This window comes from Mauremys reevesii, linkage group 4, assembly GCF_016161935.1.
Source record: "Mauremys reevesii isolate NIE-2019 linkage group 4, ASM1616193v1, whole genome shotgun sequence".
Classification (NCBI taxonomy): Eukaryota; Metazoa; Chordata; order Testudines; family Geoemydidae; genus Mauremys; species Mauremys reevesii.
In genome coordinates this window covers 53,080,847-53,098,286 of record NC_052626.1, presented here as the reverse complement: position 1 = coordinate 53,098,286, position 17,440 = coordinate 53,080,847, and the positions used below count along the sequence as shown (strand labels likewise).

The 17,440-nt window shown below is 39.8% G+C and overlaps 1 protein-coding gene across 4 annotated transcripts in view; it reads right to left on the bottom strand.

Moving 5' to 3' along the window:
- Positions 1 to 1,865: 1,865 nt before the first annotated feature.
- Positions 1,866 to 17,440, bottom strand: part of STXBP6 (syntaxin binding protein 6) — a 234,877-nt gene continuing 219,302 nt past the window's right edge. For 3 of the 4 annotated variants that reach the window (XM_039538346.1, XM_039538347.1, XM_039538345.1), the window contains 2 exons: positions 15,454 to 15,611; positions 1,866 to 5,038 (listed from right to left, as the gene is read on the bottom strand). In XM_039538346.1, coding sequence (XP_039394280.1) covers positions 5,015 to 5,038; positions 15,454 to 15,611 — 182 coding nt within the window. In that variant the 3' untranslated portion in view covers positions 1,866 to 5,014. The remainder of the gene's footprint in view (positions 5,039 to 15,453; positions 15,612 to 17,440) is intronic. The other variant, XR_005598356.1, reaches the window with a different exon arrangement.

Sequence of the window (17,440 nt, the reverse complement as noted above, 5' to 3'; positions counted from 1 at the left end):
GGCCAACGGGTAGAGGCCTGGGGTGCGGCAGACCCCAGGGGTATCAGTATCACACTGTCAATGCCATGTCATACGCAGTTGGATAAGGTGGGCGGGAGCAGAAGTGATATTTGCACCTGGACACAGGGGAGGTGGGCTCTGGTCCAGAAAAGTCCAAATATGTCCACAGAAGTGGGAGAGCCAGCAGCACAGATCACAGTGTGCTGTTGGTATAGTCTTCTCCGGCAGGAGCAGCTCGTTCACCAGAGTGGGGCTGGAAAGCAGCAACAAAGATGGGTAGGACAGCCCCAGGTCCTGTATGGACAGAAGGGGCTCCAGGAGGTTGGTGGGGGAGTGTCTAGGGAGTGTCTTTGGAGGCAGCTGAAGACTGAGGCGGAGTCCACAGAGCCGGCTGCAGCGAAAGTTGTGAAAGTGGTTGTGAGACTGGCGGTGCGCATGCAGGGGATGACACAGATCGAATGGGAACCAGGTCCCCTGATACTGCTGCTGGATCCTTTTTCCTCTTTACCTTACCCTCAAGGCGAGGAAGCTTGGGCGCCAGCGCAGTGGTGTCAGCGCACGACATCTCACCCAACCTGAAACGGCTTAGGTAGGAAATGCTGCTCTTAGAAGCAGCCCTCAATAAGGATTTGCTTCTATCCCCATGAGTGTGCTTCCCACTCTCATGTCTGAGCTTGTTCAGGACTGCTGGATCCGAGGCATGGGAAGTGCTGGGAGGAGCACTCACTGCTGGCGATGGCCAGTGCACCGTTGGTTCCAATGGTCCCAGATCCGAGTGTGTGTGTGTGGCCTCATAGCCTCCTCCTGAGGTGAAGTTCTTATGCTTCTAAAGTCTTCAGTGGGAAACTTTACAGATGGAGCAGTAAGCAGTGATATGGGTTTCCCTGAGGCAGTGGAGACAACATTGGTGCTCATTGTTCACAGGAAATGAGTGAGAGCACAAACACGGTACTTGAACCCAGGACTGTGGGGCATAGTCCCAGGGAATGGGGGGAGGGATCAGACCCAACTGGGGAAAGCTATCACTAAGTAGGTAACCACTGGAAAGGTTGATAATTGGTTGGCTTCTTCCTCATAGATTGCTAGATTGGAATTCTCTTTCAGTAAGCATTTATGACTGTCTCATAGGAGATGGTTTGAGTTACTCTTTCACAGTATTATCCATTTAGATACAACTTACTATTTTAAACTTCATTTTCAATGGATGTAAATTTTACTTGATTTTACTTTTCCACTGAATATAGGTATGCAGCTATATTAGCAAATAAAGACATTTTTGAGGTGATGTTCCTAGTTGGGTAATGACAAATGTAATTTTTTTAATTAAAAATAACTGATTCTGATACATATTGATTATTCCTCAAGTAGCTTCACTGAAATCAATGGAATGAGTTGCACTGAGCAGTATCTTCTCCCCCAAGTGTGAGAGAAACTGGCTTTAAAGTGTATTTATTATGTAATACAATCATATCTGTACAGTAATAGTCAGTCACGTGAATGAGAGAGTAAATGTTCTGCAACAAAACTGAAGTGAAATGGAAGCATGGACTTCTCTGAGCAGTGCAACATTTAAGTAGAAAATTAACTTACATTTGTGTTCATGTGCTCAATAGCAGTTTTTATATAGCATAAGCCTAGAAGGGCACAAAAATATTTTCAAATACTTTTCACTGCTGTTCCCAGTAGACCATCACATTCTTTTGAGAGGAAACTATTGATCATAGTACAGTGAAAACTTGGATTTTTCTTTTTAATTAGCAAACAACCACATCTTTTCTATTTTGACTAGAAGAAAGGAGAACAAAACAAAAAACACGCCCCCCATCACCATTACAAAAAACAACACACTAAATAATCCAGGAATATTTTTTTTTGGTCACAGTTAAAACGTTTAATGACAAAAGTAGGGTTTGCAACAATGAATCAACAGAGCAGGTCCCACTTTTTTCAGAATGGCACAAAATTATTTTTACATTTTTTAGAACTTTTGAGGAATTAATTACAACATATATCAGCAAATATGGATTTTGGCATATAATAGCAAAACCTACCTTTAAGATCACTTGTTTAGAGAGCACATTTTGTTAATATTGTCACGTGAATGCACTATTTTTGCTAGCCACAAAAGTAGCCTTTTAAGACAGATTTTGCAGTACACCAGTCTCAAGTCCAACAATACATGATCTTTATTCTTTGCAGAACTTTAAAAAGGTAATGTAATAAGGAAACTATTGATCTTGTTACATTTTACAAATACATTCTTTAATATGAAACATTAACCTGAATTACTGTATATTTTATGTACACAAATATCTAATACTACTAGTGTTGTATACTACAGCTAAGTTCCAGGACGGAAGTGTAATGCTGTAAAGTTTATCTTCAGCATGGGATATCAGCACACTTTCTTGAAACCTTCCTAAGTACCACCACATCTAGTAGTTTACTGAATACCAGGAATGAAACAGAATGCAAATAAATCTCCTTTCCTTTCTTCAATGCATTGAGTTATTCAAACTCAACTATGAAAAATAGTTAATAGTACTAAAACATACATATTAAAGAACAAACGTTTAACCTGTGAAAAAGGGATCTGGAATTTAGCAGTGTGCCTGTGACCTGATCTGCCCAGGAGACGTTTAAACCTGTAGCCTCCTCAAGCACTATGGATTGTTATCTGAACTGAAATAACTCATCCTCCCCAAGTATATCTGGTTATAACTAATTTAGAAAAGCTAGATGGCAACAGTTCAAATCCTATTCTCTTTCTTCTTTAGTGGAACTACTTTTATGGCTGTAGTTCTCACTAATGAATTTTCATTAACATATGACTCTTTCATACTGACTACTCATGATCTCAATTTCATCAGGCAGCAAAATCCTTGAGAGCACAGTTGGGGGAAAAAAAAAAGTAAGTGTAGCTGTGGGGCTATAAAATTGCAGTGTAGACATTTGGGCTCAGGCTGGAGCCTGGTCTCTGGAACCGTGCCTCCTTGTGATGTCCCAGGGCTCAGGCTCCAGACCAAGCCTGAAGGTCTACACTGCAGCTGTATAACCCCACAGCCTGAGCCCTGCAAGCTCAAGTCAGCGGACATGGGCCAGCTGTGAATGTTTTATTGCAGGGTAACCATACCCTAAGAAAGGGGAACGGATGAAGACATATCTGCTTTCAGAACTGTGCTGTACATCTGAAAAAGATTCTGAGACATTTTAAAAAAACCAACCAACCAAACAACCAACCTAACATTTTGTTTTGTTTAATTCCCAATATGAGAGTGCTTTTTTTTCTTGCTGGTCTCTAGTAAGAGTCCTATTTATTAAAATCTTGCCTATGGTGCTTGTGATGCTACAGATTCTTTCAAGGCAAGCATTAGTCATAAGTAGCTCAAATGGTGCTTGGGGCCTCACGTTTTTACTGGCCCTGTTCTGACTTGCAGCTTATGACTGGCCAAATTCTTTCCCAGCTGGCAGCTTGGGACATGACAGTTCTCAAAGTTGTCCTTGATGTGATCCTACAGTTCTAAACAGATGACAAACATGCTCCCTCCTCTAAACAACTTCCATTATGCAATAAAAAAACTTCATACAAAATAGCATAATTAAAAATATACATCTACAAACTATACATTTCACTAGATGACTTCTGTAGGTTGACTTAGAATTTCTTCCCAAGTAAATTCAGTCCCCTTTTTGTAATATCAATATTTCCAATAGATATTATTTACTACTTAGTTACTTTTCTCTTTCTCCGACCCCTTACTGCCTTATCAGATTTTAAGCTCTTTAAAATGTCATTAATAATGCAAAAATCTTATTCTGCATTGACAATGAAAACTACATTATATTTGGATTACACTGGCTGTCTGGCTCATCAGTAAGAGGGGAACAGAACATTTTGAAGATGCATGCAGCTTTGGACAAAAGTACTACAGTTAAAGGCTGAAAGCTTAGCTAGCATTTTATGTTTGTGTACTCTTGGTAAAATCAAGTATAACTTCTTGTACTGGCTTCATGTTTTAATCCTATCAATAAATAACTTGAGAATTTCTGAAGGAAAATGAGGAAAACAGCTGTCTGTTAAGGAAGACAATAGATCAAAAATAGTTTAGTTAATCAGTCTGCAATGGAAAGATATTTTTCCAAGCTATTTTATGATAAAATATTTTCTGTGTAAAGTTTATGGAAAACTGGTAGCTTGGAAAGTTTTTATTCAAACTTTCATTTATAAAGGTCCTATTCAGAGAAATCAGTTAAAAAGAAGCTGTGCAAAGACTGCTAAATTCCAGACTCTGTTAATGAGGCACAACCATTTTGTGTGTACACAGACGTAAAAATCAGATTTCTCTTAGATCTTAACATCTCAAGTTTACATTCTTTATATTTTATTATACAATCCAAAATCAATCTGGAAAGTACAACAGGATATTTTCAAAATGCAGCATGGATAGGAGGGTCACATCTGGAAGTCAAATTTGCACGTCTGCTGAATGCTGGTGCAAAAATTCCTACTGAGTGGCAGAAATGATAAGGCCTGCTGTTTCACATAACAAATCAGACTGCTTTCCACTACAGGATTATCGTCTGGGAGGCATAATTCCAATGTTCAAATTCCACTTGCACTATACAAAATGGAAAAAAAATATGTAACCATTGTTTGGATTTTATTTCTGAATAATAACATCTCTTGCAGCCAATTTAATACTTCTTCCTGTGTGACACCAGAAAAAATAAGATGGTGCTTATCTTGATCAGTTTCTCATGTAGTCCGGTTTCCATGTTTTTAAAAACACCTCCAATAACTTAAATAGAAAATAAAGGTTGGAGATACAGCAGCATTGCTTAGTGAAATTACCATAAAAATTTGGGAATGCAACATTTTTGCTGTACGTAAACTGAATAACTCATCTTCACTGAATTGGAAGGATAATGCATGTGAAAGTTTGGATCGCCAGTAAAAATTGCTGAACCTAGCTTTTCAGTTCCTCTTGGGAAGATCTCTGTGTTAGGCAGTATCTCAACATTTGTGCTTCATGGCAAGCTGAAAAAGAACAAGAGAGAAAAAGTTATACTAGTTGTAATTATAGCCATTCCTGGCTAAAGCAACTAATCTGGATTAGAGATGGGCTGTACATGGAATCCTGCAAATAAAGTATTTTCTAGTGGAAAGGTTGTTGAAAGCCAGACCTGAAACCAGATCCAAGTTTTGACCCAGATTAGCCTTTCCTGGCTCTCCACTCTCCTATTCAGCAGGGAAAGGATTTGGCTGCTTTCATAGAACCAGCTCTATGGGGGCTCCCTGCATCAGTTCTCTGTGAAGGGAGAAGGAACAGAGACTCACTAGTATGAGCTGGGACACACACACCTCCTCCAATCCAATAGAGGTTTCCTGTAAAAGATCACTAAGGCCTGAGGCTTAACTAGTCAAAACAAAGTAGTCTTTTGGTCAAGCTGTTTCACAGATGTGTACTTCTGCCCCCAAATAATTAGCAAAATGATGAACCAGAATTTCCAACCCAATTTTTTTAATCTTCCTTCCTGAAGTTCCTTGTCCAATGGATTCAAAACTTTCAGGGGGTGGAAATCTACCTTGAGCTAAGATCCTGCATGTGAAGTTTCAAAGAAACTTCTACAGAAGCTGGCTTCAACCTCTAACTATGGAAAGGCTACTATCTATAGACTTAGCATGCTAGAGCAGGTGGAGGGGATTGAAGTCCTCAGCAATGCATCTACAACACCAAATGGGCAGTGGCAGTGAAAATTTCCTCATTTGCCTCCAGTCAAATCTTGACCAGGAATAACAGGACTGGATTTGGGTAAGCCTCCATGTGCTCAAGCCTTGGCCTCTCTATTAGAGTGCTCACAGAGATGGAGTATTTTTTTTTAATAAAGTAGAAATTTACTGGAAAATGTTTATTAGAATGGAGTGTCAATGGCCACTATCTTTTCTGGAAACAACATGAATAATCATTTATGAGAAGTACATTTCTTTAAGTGGCTTAGATAGCAAGATCTTGCTATTTAGTATCAATAGTTCCAGGATCCCAGCTAGATCACAGACATACGAGAAGGATCCCCGGGAGGGGGGGGCCTCACAGTACGGAAAAGGGGATCCCTTGGCATTAAAAAGGTTGAGAACTGATCAACTAGAGCTACTTTACATTTAACAGAATGTAAAGGTTTAAACTGTTTCACGTGAGAAACAGTGTAAAAAAAAAGCTACTAGTTCTACTGGTAATTTGTCTTCTGACATAGACTTTGAACAGGTGACTAAGCTGTACTTTAAGGTTCCGGAAAGATTATTCCAATTCCTTATTCCCAATCTTATTTCTTAAAGTAACTTGACATGTAGCTATAATGATTAGTCATATAAATATATAGCTGTGAAATAAACCAGTATGTAGTCATAGCATATTAATGGTGAAATTAATTACAAGTTTAAAATAATACAAATATTTGAGCCATTTCTTTGAAATGGGGCCTACGCCTAGAGAATGCTGCCAGGAAAAGCATCCTAAATGGAGACTCTAATTGGCTGCAACAAATGTTAATTTGGTGCTTGTTTCTTCTAAAGTTAATGAACAGTGATGTTCATTATCAGTATTCTGCCAGAGAAGCATTATTTTACCATTTAAAACACTGCATAGATTCCTACTTTTCTTATTTGTTTTGGAATACTGAAATATGCAGGAATTTTTTAAAAAATCACTTAATTCTTTATAACAATGACTCAGCTCTGTGTAGTGATTGTCCAACTATTTCTAAGTGTTTAATAACTAAACATGAACAAAAAATGACCAATTTACTTCTCCGTTACATAAAAGCCCGTTAAAAACAAACCCAAGCCAATTTAAAAAAAACAAAACAAATCAATTGAGCATCTACAAGCCACTAGGTCACCTGGGTTAGCTGCCCTACACATTTTTACGACAATGTGAAGTGATGAGATTATCTGCAGAACTTTAATGAACATCTTTCGTATTCTTTGTGGGGAATTGTAATTCATTCATCACCTTTACTCGTTTTAAAACAGGTTCTGCTTAAGTATAATTATTATTGAAAGAAAGCTGGTTACAAATAACCGAATTGGGTCACGCAGTGCAACTGGTATGAGAGCAGCTTGTGATGATGCCCTTTTCTAAGGAGGGGCATTCTGCCGTGACCAAAAGCTTCCTTTCATGCTCTCCCTCATATATTCCAGAGAAGAAGTAAGTAGAGTAGGCAGAGTCTCTGGCATCCACTCCATGCTCCTGGCCACTGATGGAGAGAAAGGCCAGATTATCTCGCTGATTGCTAGCAGAACTGAAGCAGTCATGCTATTCCTAAGATATGCTATGCATATCTTACCACCATATCTGGCACATCTTTTCGTTGCAACCCAGAATGCCAGCAGCAGAACTGGAGGACTAACCCATTTGTCCAATACCCAAGAAAAGATTTGGGGTAGTTCAGTGCAGGAGCAGAAGTGAAAAGTAATTGACCCATTTTATTTTCTTTAACTGAAATCACTAATTTATTTACCTTTCTGAATATGAAGGTAAATAACACTTTTTCTCTGCTTTCCTTTAATTAAAAAGAAAATAAATTTTATTGTAAATAACCCCATCATTTATCAACTTTGCCAACTCCTTAACCATCACCCACAAACATCTGTTACACTGTCAAGACATGTAGCTGACAGGCAGGACACCTAGCAATGCACAGTGGATCATATTAATCCAAGCATGAGGTAATTCATGACATGTATCATTCAGTAAAGCTTGAATAGCATGAACTTTTAGCCATCTAATTCCAGCATTACTTCCAAAGGGAGATCTAACAGTATCAAACAGACAGCCTTTGCAGAAGATACATTTAGCTACAATAGTGGGTGAAAGCAAGTGCAAGTGACTGGCTAGAAAATGAGGACTGGAAGTTCTCCAGAATTTTTTTTCTTGACAAAACTTTGTGTTGTGGGTGACTTCCCCCCCCACCCCTCTCTCTCTCTCACACACACACACACACTTACTTTCTTCCAGCTGTGAATATCATACTAGTATCTTCGGGCTGTGCAATACCAAGCATGCTGCCTACACTAAAGAAAAATCACTGTGAATTTATATTGCATGTTTTAGTTCTGTGATTTCCAGAATGGGATTTTTCTTATGGGGCCTGTGGGAAACAAATAAAACTGCCTTTTTGTCCACAGTAGGTTTTCATTTGTGGATTTGACAAATTTCTAAGCAGACAGGACATGAAATCACTTAAACTACAAGATATTGTACTTGTTTGAGAAATATTTTTACCTCTTTAAAATTACTGTTCACATGTTTAGAAGAAATTTTAATATTATACATACACATACAGTGTTTGTGTACTAGTGAAATCTGTTTACACCTTCATATAAGTGGACCAGAAATGTCGAGGTAGTTGTGGGTAGAAGTCAAGGGAAGGAGTAGTGGAAAGCATGTGTTGATATTTTAATGGGGGTGTAGAAGATAAGGGGTTGTTTATCAAACAAGGTCCTTTACTGCAGGTTTCACTGTACTAAGCAAACACAATATAGACCAGGGGTCCCCAATGCAGTGCCCGCGGGCGCCATGGCACCCATGGGGGCATCTAAATGCGCCCACATCCTGGCCGGCGGTTGAGCATCTGCCAAAATGCCGCTGAAATTCGGCGGCGATGCCTCGTGATGACGCCACTTGCCGCCAACAAGCAACGTCATCGAGAGGTGTCACCGCTGAAATGCCGCCAATTTTCGGCAGATGCTCGACTTACGCCATGGTCCTTAGTCTGGTGCCCGCCAGACGAAAAGGTTGGGGACCACTGATATAGACAGTGTGGATAGCTCCTGAGAATAGTTTTGAGGCGCTAAAAATTCTACAGTATTATTGGGCAATAAATGTTATTTTAAAATAGAACAGTAGGAGCCACTAGGATATGATTGAGTAATATTGCCTTGCTCATAAGCCTGACACAGCTCTGTTTTTCTAATACACATTTGAATGCAAAGTACACTATCACTCACTGAAGGAACTACAGACCTGCTAGTTTCTGTTTGCTCCTTCACTTCCTCCTTGCTCAGTTCCTTGCTATTGGTTCTATGCAGCTTTTATTTTGTTTTGCTCCATTCTACAGCATCCTGACAACTTCGGTTGGAGGCCGCCATAGACCAATATATTATGAGTTTAAAATGATTAACCTATGCTATTCCAAACTCTTCCACTCCAAACACTGAAGAAAATTGTGGGGATGGTGGGCTTGAAGGAAAGAAAGGCCTCTGAGAGGCTATTACGAGATTTTTTGTGACAAGGGATTTCAGACTCTCCCTTCTCTGGTTAAACCTATGCTGCTTCCTCTCCCTTGCCACTGGCAATTTTCCCTATTTAGGTCAGGAATAACATTTGCAACACAAACCAGGCTACTTGAAGTTCCATTATATACTTTGTATTGATTTTTTAGGCATTCATCTAATAACATAGGCTATTCAATACTGCATCCAGTGTGTTCAAATGCAGATTAACAGCCACCACAAACACCACTTGCTTAATGCATTTTCATTGAGTTGCTAAATTTAGTCTAAGAAACATTAAGCTATTCATGTACACAGACCATTAAATAACAAAACAATCCTTAACCAGGTTGCAGTGAACTAAAAAGCACAACAATTATCAGGTCTATATCTGATCTGAGAACATTAACTTATGGAAAAGTGAAATGCTGTAAACTTAACACTATCCACAACAGGATTTTCATGGTATATTTTCAGGTGTCTATGCCTTAACTCCCTTCTAAAAAAAAGTGAATGCTATGTATCAAGCAACTCCTTCTGGACCCAGGTTATTAGGTGCATCAGATTATTTTAGTTTATTTCCAAGAACTGTAAGCCCAGAGAGCTGCAGTATGTAACTAAACCATTGCACTGTGATGGGACTTATAATGACACTTAGTGTTACCTGCCACAATCTGTTCAAGTAAACTTGTAAGGGTATCCATCAGCTGATGAATCGCGATAAGAGCTGCCAAGAGTTGTGGGGCCAAAAAAAGTTGTACATACCTGAAAGGGCTGATCACAATTCCTGCTTTAATACAGTTCATATTTTAAGTCTCATAAGGACGTGGCTACATTTAATTCATGTTTTGTTTTGTGTTGTTTGTTGTTTTTTTTTAAATATATAAAAGATTAGTGGTAGTGGATAGGCACTTTTATATTATTCTGACACAACAAAAAAAAAAAAAAAAAAATAATCTATTTTTTCAAGTGGTTAGTGCTTTTTTTTTTGTACTTGAGACAAGAAAAAAAAAGAAAGAAAAAAAAGAAAATGCTTACCTTTCTGAAAAAAACAAGCCTCTTTACGGCATCTTAAATTCTGCACCTCAAAATGATAAGTGAAAAATTGTGACCATTTTATTTATTTTTTTAGTATTTTCTTAAAAAAAAAAACACCCAGCAAAACAAAGGTAATGATAGATTTTATAACTTGACATAAGTCTTAGTGGCATGCTATAGATACCATACTACATATGTGCATATACTTATATATACAGGAATGGGTAAAGCTGTTGTTTCAATAGCCTGCACACTTTCAATGAGTGATAAAGACAGATGGATACATAGCTGCAGGTTCTGTGCTATTTTCATTAGAATGAGTTGCAACTGAAATCATATAATAACTTATCACATTGTTGCCCAGTTATCTGAAATAGAGTGGGAAGGACCGACCGGGCAAATTCAGGGAGGGTGATGATCAGTTTTGTTCAAGTCCTCGGTGATTGTTTTAATGTGAGTTGTGATGGTGAACTGTTGAAGCCTCCATTCAAAGACTGTTTGTGCCCTTTAATGTAAACCATTTCCAATAATATTTTCCCCTGCTTGTTTCTTTACGTGGCGAATATCAGGGCTTCAGCTCCCTCTTTTTATCAGAGGATTTTGGGAGGGTTTGCAGGAACTGGGTAGTGATGCCCAGCTCTCCATTTTCTAAGTGGGGGCTGTTGCAGTTCCCACGTGCCTGAAGCTGGGGGCAGAGAAAGCAGGAGCCTAGATTTCAGTTTCCTGACCAGGAGCGCCGCCAGATTTTTTGCCGCCCTAGGCGGCAGGAGGTCCTGCCCCCGAAATGCCGCCCCCAACAGAGGCAGCGGAAGGTCCCGCCCCTGAAATGCTGCCCCTGACAGAGGCGACGGAAGGTGCCGCCGCCGGTCGCTGCCCCCCAAATGTTAGTGCCCTAGGCGACCGCCTAGGTTGCCTAATGGGTTGTGTTGGCCCTGCTCCTGACACACCACCACCCAGGTCACCCAAACATACAGTACATCTTAAATTCCCAGTGTCTCAATTTGACATATACCCATCCAATGAGAACAACTGCAAACACCTCATGCTACTAGTGCTATAGAAATAAGTAAAATAAAATAACCAAAAACTTCTCATAGCGGGCCCCTTCATTGCCTCCCAAATTCATCTAATTCTCCTGCGACCAAATGTCTGTTCTTTCTCCTTTTCATTCTATTTTCCTCTAAGGCTGTGTCCTACACTGTGCAATTGATGGGTTGGAGAAGAGTGTGAGGAACAGCATGGCTCCTGGATGTTTCCTGTTCTCTTTCATCTTAGCAGTTACCCTGCTGCTGATGCCTATCAGACTCTACTGTTCCTACTGCTGCAATTCAAAGTGAAGTACTACTGGCATCTAATCACTGCATATGTGGTAGGTTTTTTTTAAGGGATATACTGTAGTATAACAGCATGCTTACTGGGCCACCATGGAGCTTGCCCTTTGGGAAGCTTCTTTTGCATCATTTTGGATTCCACGTATGATGGCAAGTCTGTAGGACATCTCACTTAGCGCAAGAGAGTTGAGGGATCATTGGCAAAAAAGATGGAAGTCAGGCCAAATATCTAATATCAATCTTTCTTTTTTTGAAAGCATGTGAATGCATGCATTGGGTGTGAGTGGGGTGGGGCGGGGGAGAGAGAAACCAACCACATTTATTAGATCCCTCACAGAATTCTATAGGGCAGTTTGAATTGAGTGGGCTAAGACTTACAGTAGTCACTTTCCTTTACACTCTTCCAACACAATAAAAATGAGTAGTAGTCAGTATCTGACGGGGAAGGACAGTGCTGCAGCTGAGTCTTGACCGCTGGTGAGACTCTGCCTTCAATAATTCTTGTTAACTGGCATGAAGACTAATCTATTCCTATATAAGTGGACTCAATGTTAGTGAACTCTGCCAGCTCCCGAGTGATTAATAAACCAATTTTAGAATTTCAAAACAATTCGATGCAGGCTCCCTTGTGACTCAACCCTGAAAAAGCACTTGGGGGAAAGAGGGGACTAGTAACTCCTCTTGAAAAGTAGAGACTCTTCCATAAATCCAGGCCATAAATTCCATGTTTCTGAAGCATATAAATTAATTTTATTCTGACAAGTAATTTACTGTATTAAGAGTATATTTGTAGGTAGTATTGACATCTGGCACACACACACACACACACCCTCCACTCCCCATGCTCTTGGAAGGCATTTCTAAATACAGAAAGCCTCCTTTATACTGTAGCTTAGTATCAATTTCTACCCCACTCCCTTGCAATAGTATTTCTAAGGTCACTTTTGATTCTGGTTATGAACATACAGTAGTTACCATGCTAGTATCAATCATATGACTTCTGCGCACTTTCATCCCCGGCACGTAATGTACTTTGCGAGATGGTGCAGTATCTTCAGTATCAAATGCTTAGCAACTATAGAGTAGATGCCCTGCTTAAGAGAACCAGCTCAACTATAGTCACTATTTAAGAAAAAAAGATGAGGATGAGAATGAAATAGATTACAACATGTACACTGCAATTCAAGACACGTTTTAGGACACTATGAGGAATACAGATTAAATCCTATTTCCAGAATTATGCTAATATGGCTAATGATACTCATGCACAAATAAGGAACTAAATGAAATTGGGCCACTTTGGCAACATGTGTTGTTATATTTAGTACAAAAGTGAACCAAAATCTGCAAAATGAAACAAGTCAAAACTGATGTGGGAGGAAAATTTTGGGGTTCCTGAAGGGTTCTTACTATACACTAATGTATAGAAATGAAAATCTAAATATTTATCTAGACAGGATAGGTGCATTTGCTTATTAAAAGTAAACCAACCTTCTCTTCAAACTGCAAGTTTAAGTTTTGTTTAATTATTTTGGGAAATTACCCTCCAATATTGGATACTGCTGCAGTCTGATGTCAGGTAGTCCCTCTCTCTTTCTCGCATGTGCCTTGACCACTAGTTCCAGTCATATCTTACCACCATATCTGGGACATCCTAGAAGCACTTCTGAATGTATTTTGTGACCTGATCGCTAGATTTGACTACAACAGCCAGACCAGGACCCCAAGAGACTGCCAGATCAGAGAATTAGACCAGAACTGCCAGATTAAGAAATTCATACTCTTCAGCAGTGACTCTCTATCACGCACTCTCCTTCTCTGTAGGCAGCATTAGAAGAGATAAGCCCTTTCTAGCTTGCAGGGAAATCATATCTCCAGCAACAAGTAGTCTTTTTCTTAAATCAGACAATATACCTCCAAGACCAGTGGCACCTGCCTGGCCCCACAATAGGCCAACATTTTTATGGCTGACCTGGAACAATGCTTCCTCAGCTCTCATCCACTCATTTCCCATCTCTACCTACGCTACATTGATGACACCTTCATCATCGGGACCCATGGGAAGAATTTCACCATGATTTCAACAGCTTCCACCCCACCATCAACCTCAGCCTGGACCAATCTACACGGGAGGTCCACTTCCTAGACACCACAGTACAAATAAATGACGGTCACGTTAACACCACCCTATGCCGAAAACCCACTGAACGCTATGCCTACCTTCATGCCTCAAGCTTCCATCCCGGACAAACCACACGATCCATGGTCTACACCCAAGCACTGAGGTACAACTGCATTTGCTCCAGCCCCTCAGACAGAGGCCAACACCTACAAGATCTTCACCAAGCATTCTCAAAACTATGATACCCGCATGAGAATATAAGGAAACAAATCAACAGAGCCAGACATATACCCAGAAGCCTCCTGCTGCACAACAAGCCCAAGAAAGAAACCAACAGAACTTCACTGGCCATCACCTACTGTCCTCAGCGTAAACCTCTCCAATGCATCATCAGTGATCTACAACCCATCCTGGACAACGATCCCTTGCTTTCACAGACCTTGGGAGGCAGGCCAGTTCTTGCCCACAGACAACCCGCCAACCTTAAGCATATTCTCACCAGCAACCACACACCACACCACACCAACTCTAACTCAGGAACCAATCCATGCAACAAACCTCGATGCCAACTCTGTCCACATATCTACACCTGCAACACCATCACAGGACCTACCCAGATCAGCTACAACATCACCGGTTCATTCACCTGCACGTCCACCAATATTATATATGCCATCATGTGCCAGCAATGCCCCTCTGCTATGTACATCGGCCAAACTGGACAGTCCCTACGTAAAAGGTTAAATGGACTCAAGTCAGATATTAGGAATGGCAATATACAAAAACCTGTAGGAGAACACTTCAACCTTCCTGGCCACACAATAGCAGATTTTAAGGTAGTCATCCTACAGCAAAAAAACTTCAGGACCAGACTTTAAAGAGAAACTGCTGAGCTTCAGTTCATTTGCACATTTGACACCATCAGCTCAGGATTAAACAAAGACTGTGAATGGCTACCCAACTACAAAAGCAGTTTCTCCTCCCTTGGTGTTCACACCTCAACTGCTAGTTATATACCTGCTTCTGGAAATTTCCATTACATGCATCTGACAAAGTGGGTGTTCACCCACAAAAGCTTATGCTCCAATACATCTGTTAGTCTATAAGGTGCCACAGGACTCTGTTGTTTTTTACAGATCCAGACTAACACAGCTACCCCTCTGATACTGATACCCCATCTCAGTTTTAGGCTGAAATATGAAACAGACTAAAAGATATTGCTGAGATACATTTGCAACTACTCTGATGTTCACCTTATTGTAAAATGGACATTTAGATTACAGAATCAGTTCCTTCCCACTGTACATCTTTTTGAACATCAACAAAGTAACCCTTGTAACTAATATTGGTTACAACTCTCAGGAGAAATCTGGGGACATCAGCTTGAAAGATGTGTGCATGGAATGGGGATGAAATAAATATTTAAATGTTTTTGTTTCCATTTTGTAACATGGAAGTTACGACTAGCCAAGGGAGGCATTAGAACCCCAGGTCTATTGCACAGGAGAGAGAAATTATAAACCACAATTTGCCTGTTATTGAGGGACAATTGTGAGACAAAGGAATCACACACTTGTCAATCTTGGTCAATTGAAAACTTCCCAGCAACTTGTACCTCCTGCAGATGAGGGTGAACAAACATGAACCACTATTTAGAGCTACTGTGAGCCCCATTCCACTAAGAATCTTACCTTGTGTGCAGTTTCTGCAAACTGCTGGGCACTGTTTTTCATATCCTCTGTCTTGTCTTCTGCTCGACCTAACCTTTCTCCACGCTCATTCAAAGCCTGACTTGCCTTCTGTACTGCACTGGTCACACTGTCTGCTGCTGAATGGAGTATGCTGTTTCCTGAAATGACAGATGTTTCATTAGCAACCCAATGTTTAACATATAGTGCAGCATAAAAAAAATGTGAAAACATTACCAGATTTTTCTTCTCAGTATTAAAAGAAGTTATTTTCAACCCTTAATTTATACACTCAAGAATAGCATGTCTGCTAATCCATCCCAACTACATTACATCTAGTTACATGAATCCTCAGCTAATCTAGGTTTCGTTGTCTTACACCTGACCACCAATATGATTTTGATCCAAACCATACCATTAACAGATTATGACCAAATCACATTAAAATAATATAATTTAGGAACATAAGAAAGTGTTACTATGACTAATAGCTAAATGAACATGGTGTGCTACTGCTAGTGACATTACCTTTTAAATTACAGTACCGTATAATGGTAGTTTATTTCAGGATACTACCTGAGTAAGTCAATGGAACTGTTAACAGAAATTCACCACAGTAATGTAACAGATCTTAAAATTCTAGACAAAATCTCTATCATGTAAGGTTATCTAATGTTGTACTCCTTGAGAGGCTAGAGCAGGGATAGGCAACCTATGGCATGTGTGCCGAAGGCGGCACGCGAGCTGATTTTCAGTGGCACTCACACTGCCCGGGTGCTGGCCACCGGTCCAGGGGGCTCTGCATTTTAATTTAATTTTAAATGAAGCTTCTTAAACATTTAAAAAACCTTATTTACTTTATATACAATAGTTTAGTTATATAATATAGACTTAGAGAAAGAGACCTTCTAAAAACGTTAAAATGTATTACTGGCACGCGAAACCTTAAATTAGAGTGACTAAATGAAGACTCGGCACACCACTTCTGAAAGGTTGCCGACCCCTGGGTTAGAGTCTTGCAACTCTGAACAACACTTCCTCCTGGATCCCCTTGCCACCATATCAAGTTCATTATATTCAGAATAATGAATTTATCATCTTTCCTCCAAATCACTGTCTGCTTTCTCTCTTCTTTACACTTTTTACAGCTCCATGATGTCATCATGCCCTAGGCGCATAAACTCATTTGTGATTCCTTTCTTCTCCCTTCATAGCCAGGCTTTCATTACATCCTGTTGCTTTTCCCCCTCTCTCACCACCAAGAACTATACTCTCCCTCTTTATTCTTATTGCTAAAACCCTCAGCCAAACCTGGCCATCTGTCATCTCACCTCTCCATATAAAATGGTACTGCTACAGTCATCTTTTATCCATTTGATCATGTCTTCTCTGCACCAGGTCTTATCACATCAAATTCAAGCATCACATTTATGGTTCTGCCCAGACTCATTCTATCTACAGTCTCTGAGCTCATTTCTTCCAAGCCGCATCTTCTCGGATTTAGCTCTGTTTACTGCGCCCCCCCCTTGTTTCCTTTCTTATGTATGACTTTGCACTCTCTCATGCAATTCCCTAAACTTGCAATACCCTTCAATTTCTTGTCCACCTACCACCTCTACTTCCAAATCTTTAAAATGCCAGGCATTCTACCTTGGTTTCCTCAATACAAGGTTCTTTGCCCTCATGAATGTACTAGTCGCTTGCGTTCTGTATGTATTACTCTACAAATAATATCTTCCCATTTAAAGTCACAATAAGATACCTGTAGATTTCATACTCTTAATAGATCATCATAAATAGTTAGCTTTTAATCATGAATTTAACTCTTTAATTTAACAAACTAATAAGGATTAGGTATTTCCCATTTCTATCATACAGTTGATATAATAATCTTGATGGCTTTCATCAGAGAGACTCAGAATGTTTTATAATCTGTTTCAGAAGGTAAGTAATTTGCCTAAATCACTCAGAAAGCTGCTGACAGTCAGGA